The sequence below is a fragment of the Oncorhynchus gorbuscha genome, linkage group LG14, assembly GCF_021184085.1.
Source record: "Oncorhynchus gorbuscha isolate QuinsamMale2020 ecotype Even-year linkage group LG14, OgorEven_v1.0, whole genome shotgun sequence".
NCBI classification, from domain to species: Eukaryota; Metazoa; Chordata; class Actinopteri; order Salmoniformes; family Salmonidae; genus Oncorhynchus; species Oncorhynchus gorbuscha.
Genome location: NC_060186.1, coordinates 59,505,412 through 59,522,883, shown reverse-complemented (window position 1 = coordinate 59,522,883; position 17,472 = coordinate 59,505,412). Strand labels below are relative to the sequence as shown.

Sequence of the window (17,472 nt, the reverse complement as noted above, 5' to 3'; positions counted from 1 at the left end):
CCTCACATCGTCTAGGTGGCAGAGTCACGGCAGTACAGATCCCTTGGAGGGAGGGGGGTGGATGGATGGTGAAAGGGAGGGAGGAGTGAGATTGAGACCCGTAAAACAGGCCGTATTTATGGGCCACCACCTCGTTCATTACAGCCCCATTAAACCAAATGGAGTGGTTGACTGCTCTGCAATTTCTGGCTGATACAGGGAGGTCACGGGGGGGGATGGGGGGTGGAGTCATCAATTCACTCTTACCATCATCCGTCTGGCTGTAATGCATTAGGAATTGTGCAGTGAATATCAGTCTTGTTGTAATGGTGGTGTTGATGCGGGTGATGGTGTGTATGTGTGTATTAGCGTATTTATAAAATAATTATAATAATATTGAACCTTTATTTAACTAAGCAAGTCAGTGTTATGTGTTAATGTATGTGTGTGTGTGTGTGTGTGTGTGTGTGTGTGTGTGTGTGTGTGTGTGTGTGTGTGTGTGTGTGTGTGTGTGTGTGTGTGTGTGTGTGTGTGTGTGTGTGTGTGTGTGTGTGTGTGTGTGTGTGTGTGTGTGTGTGTGTGTGTGTGTGTGTGTGTGTGTGTGTGTGTATGTGTGTGTGTGTGTGGGTGAGAAATGGGGGGAGATAAAGGAAAGAGGAGGTTGTAGGTAGATAAGGGGTGACAGGAGAGGAGTGGTGAAGTGATAGGAGAAGGACTGGATAGAAAGCTCCAGGTTGCTAGTGGCTCCTGTTAAACTCCGTGACATTTCCAATGTCAGCCGAGCTCCATCACCATGCTATTTTGGGAGCCCGAGCGGTGAAATCAGGGAAATGTACTGCTTCCTAATTTAATGCCGTCACTGAATTTATGACTGACGAAACAGGACTCAGGGAAAAGAGAAAAATACAATGTGAACCCAAGGACAGGGACCAGCCAACCTTGCATTTAAACGTCGATCGATGGCCATATTGGATATAGTGACAACGTTCTGGCACTTTCAACAGCAATAATACAAGATGTGTGTGTGTGTGTGTCACTAAACACAATGTGTTGCAGTGTGTCTGTATACTGTGTATACATACGTGTTGGAAACAGCTCCGGACGCTGGGTTCAATGTTGCTCCCTCCGAAGGCGGCGACCTCTCCTAGTTGCCGTGGTATCTGGATGGCGTCGTGGAGCAGCAGACCCAGCTGTCTCTGGTCACACGTATCCCCCGACGACGCCACCTGACTGAACAGGTCTGGAGGAGAGAGAGAGACACAGAGAGGCGAGGGGTGTGAGACTACAGAAATAAAGTTTCTCATCCAAGCCTCCACTGTCAATCTTTATCAGTGAGTGTGTTGTGTGTGAGTGTGAGTCCGCGTGTTGTGTCAGCGAGTGTGTGTGTCAGCATGTGTATTAATAGCCCTATGTGGGTACTCATCTATCAGAGCTCAGAAAAGAGAAGGTAGAGTAGAGGAGGCCTGGTGAGCTGAGCAACCCTGTCAAAATACAATCCAGAGGAGTCCACAGTCCCACCCTCCCTCTCTCTCCCCTCTCTCTGCACCTCCCTCTATTCCACTCTCCCCTCCCTCCATCCATCCCTCTCTCTCCCCCTTCTTCCCTCTCTACCTCCCACCCTCCTTCTCTTCCTCCCGCCCTCCCTAGCTTCCCCTCCCTCCCTCTCTCCTCCCTCCCTCCTGCCCCCCTCCCTCTCTTCCTCTCTCCCCCTCCCTCCCTCTCTACATCCCTCCCTCCCTCCCTCTCTACATCCCTCCCTCCCTCTCTCTCCCCTCCCTCTCTCCATCCCTCTCTTCCTCCTGCCCTCCCTCCATCCCTCTCTCCCTCCCCCTTCTCTTCCCCTCCCTCCATCCCTCCCTCTATCCCTCCCTTCCTCCTGCCCTCCCTCCCTCAATCTCTTCCTCCTGTCCTCCCTCTCTCTCCCCTCCCTCCATCTCTTCCTCCCTCCCCATCTTCCTACTGCCCTCCCTCTCTCCCCCTACCTCCCTCCCTCGCTCCATCCACCCCTCTCTCTCCCCCTCTTCCTCCCACTCTTTCTCCATCCCTCTCCCTCCCTCCATCTCTTCCTCCCTCCCCATCTTCCTACTGCCCTCCCTCTCTCCCACTACATCCCTCCCTCCCTCCCTCCCTCTCTCTACCTCTATCCCTCTCTTCCTCCCACTCTTTCTCCATCCCTCTCCCTCCCTCCCTCTCTTCCTCATTCCATCCCTCTCTTCCTCCCTCCCTCCCTTTCGTCCTCCTGCCCCTCACTCTCCCCTTCCCTATTTCTTCCCCTGTCTCTGTAAATCTCCTCACTATCACAGGAGAGCAATCAATTCCCCATCAGCCCCTGCTCTGAGGGTATGACAGGGCATCTGCCCATTGTTGAGAAGGGAAACCTCTCGTTTAGACGTACAAACACTATATTTATTGTTTCAATCGTAAAACAAAATAAAACCAAATTGAATGCAACAGCTCAGTTAATTGTTGTCAGGGCTCTGTCTGCCTTGTTATTCCCAGATAGGATAAAGAGAGAGAGACAAACTTTGATGAACTCCCATATCTGTTAGGCAAAATACTGCAGTGTGCAGTCACAGCAGCAAGATTTGTGGCCCGTTGCCATGAGAAAAGGGCAACCAGTGGAGAAGAAATAAACACTGTGTACTTCAATTAGGGGAGGGGTGGTAAGGTAAGGTTAGGCGGAAATAATAAAGTTAAATATTTGTATATTATATATACATTTACAAAAAAATATATGGGGATTGGAAATGATGCAGATAATTACATTGATAGAAGCCACAATCTGTAATATTAAAGATGATCTATCCACTAAAATAATACAAAATTCAAATTCTACAACACTGTAAAAACAACCTGTTCATTTATTTTCCCTTTCATACTAACTTTGTCTTTATTTTTATATAAACTTTATTTAACTAGGCAAGTCAGTTAAGAACAAATTGTTACTTGCAATGACGGCCTACCAAAGGCAAAAGGCCTCCTGCGGACGGGGTCTGGGATAAAAAATACAAATATATAGGACAAATCAAAAAACCCACATTATGACAAGAGACACCACAACACGACATAAAGAGAGACCTAAGACAACAACATAGCATGGCAGCAACACATAAAACACAGCATGGCAGCCACACAAGATAACAACAACATACTGTAGTAACAACACAACATGGTAGCAGCACAACATGACAACAACATACTGTAGTAGCAACACAACATGACAACAATATACTGTAGTAGCAACACAACATGGTAGCAACACAACATGACAACAACATACTCTAGTAGCAACACAACATGGTAGAAGCACAACATAACAACACCATACTGTAGTAGCAACACAACATGGTAGCAACACAACATAACAACAACATACTCTAGTAGCAACACAACATGGTAGAAGCACAACATGACAACAACATACTGTAGTAGCAACACAACATGGTAGAAGCACAACATGACAACAACATACTGTAGTAGCAACACAACATGACAACAACATACTGTAGTTGCAACACAACATGGTAGCAGCACAACATGACAACAATATACTGTAGTAGCAAAACAACATGGTAGCAGCACAACATGACAACAACATACTGTAGTAGCAACACAGCATGGCAGCAACACAACATGACAACAACATACTGTAGTAGCAACACAGCATGGTAGCAACACAACAAGACAACAAAATACTGTAGTAGCAAGACAACATGACAACATACTGTAGTTGCAACACAACATGGTAGCAACACAACATGACAACATACTGTAGTAGCAACACAACATGGTAGAAGCACAACAACAACAACATACTGTAGTAGCAACACAGCATGACAACAACATACTGTAGTAACAACACAACATGGTAGCAGCACAACATGACAACAACATACTCTAGTAGCAACACAACATGGTAGAAGCACAACATGACAACAACATACTGTAGTAGCAACACAACATGACAACAACATACTGTAGTAGCAACACAACATGGTAGCAGCACAACATGACAACAACATACTGTAGTAGCAACACAGCATGGCAGCAACACAACATGACAACAACATACTGTAGTAGCAAGACAACATGACAACAACATACTGTAGTAGCAACACAGCATGGTAGCAACACAACATGACAACAACATACTGTAGTAGCAAGACAACATGACAACAACATACTGTAGTAGCAACACAGCATGGTAGCAACACAACATGACAACATACTGTAATAGCAACACAGCACGGTAGCAACACAACATGACAATAATATACTGTAGTAGTAACACAGCATGGTAGCAACACAACATGACAACATACTGTAGTAGCAACACAGCATGGTAGCAACGCAACATGACAACAACATACTGTAGTAGCAACACAGCATGGTAGGAACACAACATGACAACATACTGTCGTAGCAACACAGCATGGTAGCAACACAATATGACAACAACATACTGTAGTAGCAAGACAACATGACAACAACATACTGTAGTAGCAACACAGCATGACAACAACATACTGTAGTAGCAACACAGCATGGTAGGAACACAACATGACAACAACATACTGTAGTAGCAACACAACATGGTAGCAACACAACACAACATGACAACAACATACTGTAGTAGCAACACAGCATGGTAGCAGCACAACATGACAACAACATACTGTAGTAGCAACACAGCATGGTAGCAGCACAACATGACAACAACATACTGTAGTAGCAACACAGCATGGCAGCAACACAACATGACAACAACATACTGTAGTAGCAACACAGCATGGTAGCAACACAACATGACAACAAAATACTGTAGTAGCAAGACAACATGACAACATACTGTAGTTGCAACACAACATGGTAGCAACACAACATGACAACATACTGTAGTAGCAACACAACATGGTAGAAGCACAACAACAACAACATACTGTAGTAGCAACACAGCATGACAACAACATACTGTAGTAACAACACAACATGGTAGCAGCACAACATGACAACAACATACTCTAGTAGCAACACAACATGGTAGAAGCACAACATGACAACAACATACTGTAATAGCAACACAACATGACAACAACATACTGTAGTTGCAACACAACATGGTAGCAGCACAACATGACAACAATATACTGTAGTAGCAACACAACATGGTAGCAGCACAACACGACAACAACATACTGTAGTAGCAACACAGCATGGCAGCAACACAACATGACAACAACATACTGTAGTAGCAACACAGCATGGTAGCAACACAACATGACAACAAAATACTGTAGTAGCAAGACAACATGACAGCATACTGTAGTTGCAACACAACATGGTAGCAACACAACATGACAACATACTGTAGTAGCAACACAACATGGTAGAAGCACAACAACAACAACATACTGTAGTAGCAACACAGCATGACAACAACATACTGTAGTAACAACACAGCATGGTAGCAACACAACATGACAACAACATACTGTAGTAGCAACACAACATGGTAGAAGCACAACATAACAACACCATACTGTAGTAGCAACACAACATGGTAGCAACACAACATAACAACAACATACTCTAGTAGCAACACAACATGGTAGAAGCACAACATGACAACAACATACTGTAGTAGCAACACAACATGGTAGAAGCACAACATGACAACAACATACTGTAGTAGCAACACAACATGACAACAACATACTGTAGTTGCAACACAACATGGTAGCAGCACAACATGACAACAATATACTGTAGTAGCAACACAACATGGTAGCAGCACAACATGACAACAAAATACTGTAGTAGCAAGACAACATGACAACATACTGTAGTTGCAACACAACATGGTAGCAACACAACATGACAACATACTGTAGTAGCAACACAACATGGTAGAAGCACAACAACAACAACATACTGTAGTAGCAACACAGCATGACAACAACATACTGTAGTAACAACACAACATGGTAGCAGCACAACATGACAACAACATACTCTAGTAGCAACACAACATGGTAGAAGCACAACATGACAACAACATACTGTAGTAGCAACACAACATGACAACAACATACTGTAGTAGCAACACAACATGGTAGCAGCACAACATGACAACAACATACTGTAGTAGCAACACAGCATGGCAGCAACACAACATGACAACAACATACTGTAGTAGCAAGACAACATGACAACAACATACTGTAGTAGCAACACAGCATGGTAGCAACACAACATGACAACAACATACTGTAGTAGCAAGACAACATGACAACAACATACTGTAGTAGCAACACAGCATGGTAGCAACACAACATGACAACATACTGTAATAGCAACACAGCACGGTAGCAACACAACATGACAATAATATACTGTAGTAGTAACACAGCATGGTAGCAACACAACATGACAACATACTGTAGTAGCAACACAGCATGGTAGCAACGCAACATGACAACAACATACTGTAGTAGCAACACAGCATGGTAGGAACACAACATGACAACATACTGTCGTAGCAACACAGCATGGTAGCAACACAACATGACAACAACATACTGTAGTAGTAACACAGCATGGTAGCAACACAATATGACAACAACATACTGTAGTAGCAAGACAACATGACAACAACATACTGTAGTAGCAACACAGCATGACAACAACATACTGTAGTAGCAACACAGCATGGTAGGAACACAACATGACAACAACATACTGTAGTAGCAACACAGCATGGTAGCAACACAACACAACATGACAACAACATACTGTAGTAGCAACACAGCATGGTAGCAGCACAACATGACAACAACATACTGTAGTAGCAACACAGCATGGTAGCAGCACAACATGACAACAACATACTGTAGTAGCAACACAGCATGGCAGCAACACAACATGACAACAACATACTGTAGTAGCAACACAGCATGGTAGCAACACAACATGACAACAAAATACTGTAGTAGCAAGACAACATGACAACATACTGTAGTTGCAACACAACATGGTAGCAACACAACATGACAACATACTGTAGTAGCAACACAACATGGTAGAAGCACAACAACAACAACATACTGTAGTAGCAAGACAACATGACAACAACATACTGTAGTAGCAACACAGCATGGTAGCAACACAACATGACAACAACATACTGTAGTAGCAAGACAACATGACAACAACATACTGTAGTAGCAACACAGCATGGTAGCAACACAACATGACAACATACTGTAATAGCAACACAGCACGGTAGCAACACAACATGACAATAATATACTGTAGTAGTAACACAGCATGGTAGCAACACAACATGACAACATACTGTAGTTGCAACACAACATGGTAGCAGCACAACATGACAACAACATACTGTAGTAGCAACACAGCATGGCAGCAACACAACATGACAACAACATACTGTAGTAGCAAGACAACATGACAACAACATACTGTAGTAGCAACACAGCATGGTAGCAACACAACATGACAACAACATACTGTAGTAGCAAGACAACATGACAACAACATACTGTAGTAGCAACACAGCATGGTAGCAACACAACATGACAACATACTGTAATAGCAACACAGCACGGTAGCAACACAACATGACAATAATATACTGTAGTAGTAACACAGCATGGTAGCAACACAACATGACAACATACTGTAGTAGCAACACAGCATGGTAGCAACGCAACATGACAACAACATACTGTAGTAGCAACACAGCATGGTAGGAACACAACATGACAACATACTGTCGTAGCAACACAGCATGGTAGCAACACAACATGACAACAACATACTGTAGTAGTAACACAGCATGGTAGCAACACAATATGACAACAACATACTGTAGTAGCAAGACAACATGACAACAACATACTGTAGTAGCAACACAGCATGACAACAACATACTGTAGTAGCAACACAGCATGGTAGGAACACAACATGACAACAACATACTGTAGTAGCAACACAACATGGTAGCAACACAACACAACATGACAACAACATACTGTAGTAGCAACACAGCATGGTAGCAGCACAACATGACAACAACATACTGTAGTAGCAACACAGCATGGTAGCAGCACAACATGACAACAACATACTGTAGTAGCAACACAGCATGGCAGCAACACAACATGACAACAACATACTGTAGTAGCAACACAGCATGGTAGCAACACAACATGACAACAAAATACTGTAGTAGCAAGACAACATGACAACATACTGTAGTTGCAACACAACATGGTAGCAACACAACATGACAACATACTGTAGTAGCAACACAACATGGTAGAAGCACAACAACAACAACATACTGTAGTAGCAACACAGCATGACAACAACATACTGTAGTAACAACACAACATGGTAGCAGCACAACATGACAACAACATACTCTAGTAGCAACACAACATGGTAGAAGCACAACATGACAACAACATACTGTAATAGCAACACAACATGACAACAACATACTGTAGTTGCAACACAACATGGTAGCAGCACAACATGACAACAATATACTGTAGTAGCAACACAACATGGTAGCAGCACAACACGACAACAACATACTGTAGTAGCAACACAGCATGGTAGCAACACAACATGACAACAAAATACTGTAGTAGCAAGACAACATGACAGCATACTGTAGTTGCAACACAACATGGTAGCAACACAACATGACAACATACTGTAGTAGCAACACAACATGGTAGAAGCACAACAACAACAACATACTGTAGTAGCAACACAGCATGACAACAACATACTGTAGTAACAACACAGCATGGTAGCAACACAACATGACAACAACATACTGTAGTAGCAACACAACATGGTAGAAGCACAACATAACAACACCATACTGTAGTAGCAACACAACATGGTAGCAACACAACATAACAACAACATACTCTAGTAGCAACACAACATGGTAGAAGCACAACATGACAACAACATACTGTAGTAGCAACACAACATGGTAGAAGCACAACATGACAACAACATACTGTAGTAGCAACACAACATGACAACAACATACTGTAGTTGCAACACAACATGGTAGCAGCACAACATGACAACAATATACTGTAGTAGCAACACAACATGGTAGCAACACAACATGACAACAACATACTGTAGTAGCAAGACAACATGACAACAACATACTGTAGTAGCAACACAGCATGGTAGCAACACAACATGACAACATACTGTAGTAGCAACACAACATGCAACTGTAGTAGTAACAACATGGTAGCAACACAACATGACAACATACTGTAGTAGCAACACAACATGGTAGCAACTGTAGTAGCAACAAGCATGGACAACAACATACTGTAGTAGCAACACAGCATGGTAGCAACACAACATGACAACAACATAAGCATGGTACAACATGACAACAACATACTGTAGTAGCAAGACAACATGACAACAACATACTGTAGTAGCAACACAGCACATGGTAGAACACAACATGACAACAACATACTGTAGTAGCAACACAACATGGTAGCAACACAACATGACAACAACATACTGTAGTAGCAACACAACATGACAACAACATACTGTAGTAGCAACACAGCATGGTAGCAACACAACATGACAACAACATACTGTAGTAGCAACACAACATGACAACAACATACTGGTAGCAACACAACATACAACAACATACTGTAGTAGCAACACAACATGACAACATACTGTAGTAGCAACACAACATGGTAGAAGCACAACAACAACAACATACTGTAGTAGCAACACAGCATGACAACAACATACTGTAGTAACAACACAACATGGTAGCAGCACAACATGTAGAAGCACAACATGACAACAACATACTGTAGCAACACAACATAGCAACACAACATGGTAGCAGCACAACATGACAACATACTGTAGTAGCAACACATAGCAGCACAACACGACAACAACATACTGTAGTAGCAACACAGCATGGTAGCAACACAACATGACAACAAAACAGTAGCAAGACAACATGACAGCATACTGTAGTTGCAACACAACATGGTAGCAACACAACATGACAACATACTGTAGTAGCAACACAACATGGTAGAAGCACAACAACAACAACATACTGTAGTAGCAACACAGCATGACAACAACATACTGTAGTAACAACACAGCATGGTAGCAACACAACATGACAACAACATACTGTAGTAGCAACACAACATGGTAGAAGCACAACATAACAACACCATACTGTAGTAGCAACACAACATGGTAGCAACACAACATACTCTAGTAGCAACACAACATGGTAGAACACAAATGACAACAACATACTGTAGTAGCAACACAACATGACAACAACAACATACTGTAGTAGCAACACAACATGACAACAAGTTAGCAACACAACATGGTAGCAACACAACAAGCACAACATGACAACAACATACTGTAGTAGCAAGACAACATGACAACATACTGTAGTTGCAACACAACAGCAACACAACATGACAACATACTGTAGTAGCAACACAACATGGTAGAAGCACAACAACAACAACATACTGTAGTAGCAACACAGCATGACAACAACATACTGTAGTAACAACACAACATGGTAGCAGCACAACATGACAACAACATACTCTAGTAGCAACACAACATGGTAGAAGCACAACATGACAACAACATACTGTAGTAGCAACACAACATGACAACAACATACTGTAGTAGCAACACAACATGGTAGCAGCACAACATGACAACAACATACTGTAGTAGCAACACAGCATGGCAGCAACACAACATGACAACAACATACTGTAGTAGCAAGACAACATGACAACAACATACTGTAGTAGCAACACAGCATGGTAGCAACACAACATGACAACAACATACTGTAGTAGCAAGACAACATGACAACAACATACTGTAGTAGCAACACAGCATGGTAGCAACACAACATGACAACATACTGTAATAGCAACACAGCACGGTAGCAACACAACATGACAATAATATACTGTAGTAGTAACACAGCATGGTAGCAACACAACATGACAACATACTGTAGTAGCAACACAGCATGGTAGCAACGCAACATGACAACAACATACTGTAGTAGCAACACAGCATGGTAGGAACACAACATGACAACATACTGTCGTAGCAACACAGCATGGTAGCAACACAACATGACAACAACATACTGTAGTAGTAACACAGCATGGTAGCAACACAATATGACAACAACATACTGTAGTAGCAAGACAACATGACAACAACATACTGTAGTAGCAACACAGCATGACAACAACATACTGTAGTAGCAACACAGCATGGTAGGAACACAACATGACAACAACATACTGTAGTAGCAACACAGCATGGTAGCAACACAACACAACATGACAACAACATACTGTAGTAGCAACACAGCATGGTAGCAGCACAACATGACAACAACATACTGTAGTAGCAACACAGCATGGTAGCAGCACAACATGACAACAACATACTGTAGTAGCAACACAGCATGGCAGCAACACAACATGACAACAACATACTGTAGTAGCAACACAGCATGGTAGCAACACAACATGACAACAAAATACTGTAGTAGCAAGACAACATGACAACATACTGTAGTTGCAACACAACATGGTAGCAACACAACATGACAACATACTGTAGTAGCAACACAACATGGTAGAAGCACAACAACAACAACATACTGTAGTAGCAACACAGCATGACAACAACATACTGTAGTAACAACACAACATGGTAGCAGCACAACATGACAACAACATACTCTAGTAGCAACACAACATGGTAGAAGCACAACATGACAACAACATACTGTAATAGCAACACAACATGACAACAACATACTGTAGTTGCAACACAACATGGTAGCAGCACAACATGACAACAATATACTGTAGTAGCAACACAACATGGTAGCAGCACAACACGACAACAACATACTGTAGTAGCAACACAGCATGGCAGCAACACAACATGACAACAACATACTGTAGTAGCAACACAGCATGGTAGCAACACAACATGACAACAAAATACTGTAGTAGCAAGACAACATGACAGCATACTGTAGTTGCAACACAACATGGTAGCAACACAACATGACAACATACTGTAGTAGCAACACAACATGGTAGAAGCACAACAACAACAACATACTGTAGTAGCAACACAGCATGACAACAACATACTGTAGTAACAACACAGCATGGTAGCAACACAACATGACAACAACATACTGTAGTAGTAACACAGCATGGTAGCAACACAACATGGTGGAAACACAACATGACAAAAACATACTGTACTAGTAACACAGCATGGTAGCAACACAACATGACAATAACATACTGTAGTAGTAACACAGCATGGTAGCAACACAACATGACAATAACATACTGTAGTAGTAACACAGCATGGTAGCAACGCAACATGACAACAACATACTGTAGTAGCAACACAGCATGGTAGGAACAACATGACAACATACTGTAGTAGCAACACAGCATGGTAGCAACACAACATGACAACAACATACTGTAGTAGCAAGACAACATGACAACAACATACTGTAGTAGCAACACAACATGACAACATACTGTAATAGCAACACAGCACGGTAGCAACACAACATGACAATAATATACTGTAGTAGTAACACAGCATGGTAGCAACACAACATGACAACATACTGTAGTAGCAACACAGCATGGTAGCAACGCAACATGACAACAACATACTGTAGTAGCAACACAGCATGGTAGGAACACAACATGACAACATACTGTCGTAGCAACACAGCATGGTAGCAACACAACATGACAACAACATACTGTAGTAGTAACACAGCATGGTAGCAACACAATATGACAACAACATACTGTAGTAGCAAGACAACATGACAACAACATACTGTAGTAGCAACACAGCATGACAACAACATACTGTAGTAGCAACACAGCATGGTAGGAACACAACATGACAACAACATACTGTAGTAGCAACACAGCATGGTAGCAACACAACACAACATGACAACAACATACTGTAGAAGCAACACAGCATGGTAGCAACACAACACAACATGACAACAACATACTGTAGTAGCAACACAGCATGGTAGCAGCACAACATGACAACAACATACTGTAGTAGCAACACAGCATGGTAGCAGCACAACATGACAACAACATACTGTAGTAGCAACACAGCATGGTAGCAGCACAACATGACAACAACATACTGTAGTAGCAACACAGCATGGTAGGAACACAACATGACAACAACATACTGTAGTAGCAACACAGCATGGTAGCAACACAGCATGGTAGCAACACAACATGACAACAGACTGTAGTAGCAACACAGCCTGGTAGCAACACAACATGGTGGCAGCACAAAACATGGTACAATACTTATTGGGCACAGACAACAGCATAAACGGCAAGGTAGATACAACAATACATCACACAAAGCAGCCACAACTGTCAATAAGAATGTCCATGATTGAGGCTTTGAATGAAGAGATTGAGATAAAACTGTCCAGTTTGAGTGTTTGTTGCAGATCGTTCCAGTCGCTGGCTGCAGCTAACTACTTGAACATTGTTACAACACTGTACATAGCCAATAATATAACATTTGAAATATCTATATTATTTTAAAACTTTTGTGGGTGTAATGTTAACTAATGTTTCCCTTGTTTATTTCCCTTTCGTTTATTGCCTATTCCATTTGTGTTGGCAATGTAAACATATGTTTCCCATGCCAATACACCCCTTTGATTTTAATGGATTTGAGAGATAGAGAGAGTTGGCGGGAGAGAGAGAGATGAGAGAGAGTTGGCGGGAGAGAGAGAGATGAGAGAGAGTTGGCGGGAGAGAGAGAGCTTAGAGAGAGTTGGCGGGAGAGAGAGAGATGAGAGAGAGTTGGCGGGAGAGAGAGAGATGAGAGAGAGTTGGCGGGAGAGAGAGAGATGAGAGAGAGTTGGCGGGAGAGAGAGATGAGAGAGAGTTGACGGGAGAGAGAGAGATTAGAGAGAGTTGGCGGGAGAGAGAGAGATTAGAGAGTTGGCGGGAGAGAGAGAGATGAGAGAGTTGACGGGAGAGAGAGAGAGAGATGAGAGAGCGAGAGAGAGATGAGAGAGAGATATATAGAGAGAGAGATGAGTGAGAGATGAGAGAGCGAGAGAGAGAGAGTTGGCGGGAGAGAGAGAGAGATGAGAGAGCGAGAGAGAGAGAGAGAGTTGGCGGGAGAGAGAGAGAGAGAGATGAGAGATATAGAGAGACTTGGCGGGAGAGAGAGATGAGAGAGAGATATAGAGATATATATAGAGAGAGAGAGATGAGAGAGAGATATAGATATATATATATATATATAGAGATGAGAGAGATATAGAGAGCGTTGGTGGGAGAGAGAGATGAAAGAGAGATATAGAGAGTGAGAAAAGACAGGGATGCAGTATAGACCGAGAGAGCGAGAGAAATACAGTGGAGAGTGAGAAAGGCGATAGAGAGCGGGGGGGCAATAAAAGGATGGAGGGATGTGGCTCGCCTATCTGCCTGGTGTTGTCTTTGATCTCTGTGTGAGACCCTGCCTTGATGTCAGATCTCCTTAAGTAGAGTGGTAATGGCGATTCTATGATATCGTGCATGTGCGTGGGTGTGCATGCGAGTGTCTGCATGTACACAAACCAGCCTTGATGTCAGCTTGCATTAAGTTAAGTAACTAGGGCTGTTCTTTGATACTCTACTCTATTGTGTGTGTGTGTGTGTGTGTGTGTGTGTGTGTGTGTGTGTGTGTGTGTGTGTGTGTGTGTGTGTGTGTGTGTGTGTGTGTGTGTGTGTGTGTGTGTGTGTGTGTGTGTGTGTGTGTGTGTGTGTGTGTGTGTGTGTGTGTGTGTGTGTGTGTGTGTGTGTGTGTGTGTGTGTGTGTGTGTGTGTGTGTGTGTGTGTGTGTGTGTGTGTGTGTGTGTGTGTGTGTGTGTGTGTGTGTGTGTTTTTGACCAGGTCTTCATGTTTCCTTCAGTAGTGATGGCAGTTCTTCGATAGTGCACATCCCTAGAGTATAAGCCGGCCATACTTCTTCAACCATGAGCAGCAATGCGTATCAGCTTCATAAACCTTCATAGCCACTACTAGGACATCGTTGTCATGAAACTCCAAAATCACATGAGCCCCAGACTTTCTTAACATTTCTACTCCGACTCAAACGTCCTGCCCTACAATTATAAGTGATATGCATAATACACAAGGTATCGAGTTGAGAGCCAAATCGCTATGTAGTTGGGTTCTATGTTGCGGTGGTGGACTGTGCTACTTGTGATTTAGTGAGTTGCTGTGGATGGGTGTCTGGGCCTGACACCAATGTGACTCTAAACGAGAGGGACTCGCCCAACCGTGCTTGATCTCTTTTTGAGACTAATAGAAATTGCCAGTGGAACGAATAGGCTCAGGGACAGACTCCACGTCACAGGAGGGGTAGAGAAGGAAACTATGGAGGGAGAGGACAGAGAGAGAGAGAGAGGAAAGGAAGAGAGGGAAGAGATAGAAGGGGAGAACAGAGAGAGATAGAGAGATCGAGGAGGAGAAAACGAGGACACAAAAGCAAGAGAGCAAATTGAGGACAGAATGCACGTTATTCTGAAAGGACAAAGCATACTCCCCCAGCAGCCCTAGCCACATCCCTAATCCCCCTGCAATGAAACTAAATAAATAAATAAATAAATCAAATACAAAACAAGTGGGAGGTCTCTCATCCAATTAGATGGTCCATTCACTGGCGTCCTCTGACACGGTCCGATCGGTACCCTGCGTAACTGAGCTGGGATTACAGCCTGGCAGAGGGCATTATGGGATACGCTGGCACGGGCTACGCTACAACGCTCCCACTGGGGCTGTTCTCAATTCACCTCAGAGTGTGTGGGTGTGTGTCAAAGTGTGATTTAAGTCTATCAGAGTTTGATCAAGTTTTATTCTTTTTTCACTTCAGTGTGTGTGTGTGTGTGTGTGTGTGTCTGTATGTGTCTGTGTGTGTCTGTGTGTGTCTGTGTGTGTCTGTGTGTGTCTGTGTGTGTCTGTGTGTGTCTGTGTGTGGCTGTGTGTGGCTGTGTGTGGCTGTGTGTTTGAGTGTTTGAGTGTTTCTGTGAATTCTATGTGTGTGAAAAGATTTTTGTGGGATGGTTGGTACTTGCATTTGTATTTCTCCTCCAGATGGCCCTTGGAGAGCGAGAGCAATCCTATCTTCATGGACAGGACACGGATCTTCCCACTGCGTCCACTATAGAGGGAACACACACACAGTGGACATTTTTTTTAGGAGAGAATATGACTTCTACAAGGTGTGTGTGTGTGTGTGTGTGTGTGTGTGTGTGTGTGTGTGTGTGTGTGTGTGTGTGTGTGTGTGTGTGTGTGTGTGTGTGTGTGTGTGTGTGTGTGTGTGTGTGTGTGTGTGTGTCCACGTACGTGTCGTATACATTGAGCAGCCAGTTGAGACACATATCGACACACAGCGGAACATTGACCAGGTCCTTGTGCTGCTGCTCCAACCCATCATAGATGGACGTCAGACAGTTAATCACTTCTGGCACTGTCAGCAGCTGGGCATTCTGGGTAAGCTTGTGCTGCTCGAAGGTGCTCTGGGCCACATTCAGATCCAACAGATCCACTGGAGGGAGGTTGGGAGGGAGGTTGGGAGGGAGGGAGGTTGGGAGGGAGGTTGGGAGGGAGGGAGGTTGGGAGGGAGGTTGGGAGGGAGGTTGGGAGGGAGGGAGGTTGGGAGGGAGGTTGGGAGGGAGGTTGGGAGGGAGGGAGGTTGGGAGGGAGGTTGGGAGGGAGGTTGGGAGGAGGGAGGTTGGGAGGGAGGTTGGGAGGGAGGTTGGGAGGGAGGTTGGGAGGGAGGTTGGGAGGGAGGGAGGTTGGGAGGGAGGGAGGTTGGGAGGTTGGGAGGGAGGTTGGGAGGGAGGTTGGGAGGGAGGAAGGTTGGGAGGGAGGTTGGGAGGGAGGTTGGGAGGGAGGGAGGTTGGGAGGGAGGGAGGTTGGGAGGGAGATTGGGAGGGAGATTGGGAGGGAGGGAGGGAGGTTGGGAGGGAGGGAGGTTGGGAGGGAGGGAGGGAGGTTGGGAGGGAGGGGAAAGAGACTGTTAGACTTTTCAAAGTTGTTTACTGAGACCACTCAATGGCAACAAAGAACATTCTAAAATGATGAAGAGCAGTGGGAATTGCCACAGCAAATTACAGATGGTTGTAATGACAACACGGCCACAGACAGGATATGAGGTGTCTGTAGAGTAGACGGGGGTGTGACACCAGGGCAGCAGGCCAACCCATTTATGTTACAGATACTGGAGACACGACTCAGAGTTAACCTAATTAGCCGTTTAAGGGCAATCCTGCTGTGTGAG

The 17,472-nt window shown here is 43.7% G+C and overlaps 1 protein-coding gene across 10 annotated transcripts in view; it reads right to left on the bottom strand.

The window, feature by feature from the left end:
• Window positions 1-17,472, bottom strand: part of utrn (utrophin) — a 392,537-nt gene that overhangs the window by 51,332 nt on the left and 323,733 nt on the right. For all 10 annotated transcript variants that reach the window (XM_046298685.1, XM_046298684.1, XM_046298690.1 and 7 more), the window contains 3 exons: window positions 16,536-16,737; window positions 16,265-16,350; window positions 1,062-1,219 (listed from right to left, as the gene is read on the bottom strand). In XM_046298685.1, coding sequence (XP_046154641.1) covers window positions 1,062-1,219; window positions 16,265-16,350; window positions 16,536-16,737 — 446 coding nt within the window. The remainder of the gene's footprint in view (window positions 1-1,061; window positions 1,220-16,264; window positions 16,351-16,535; window positions 16,738-17,472) is intronic.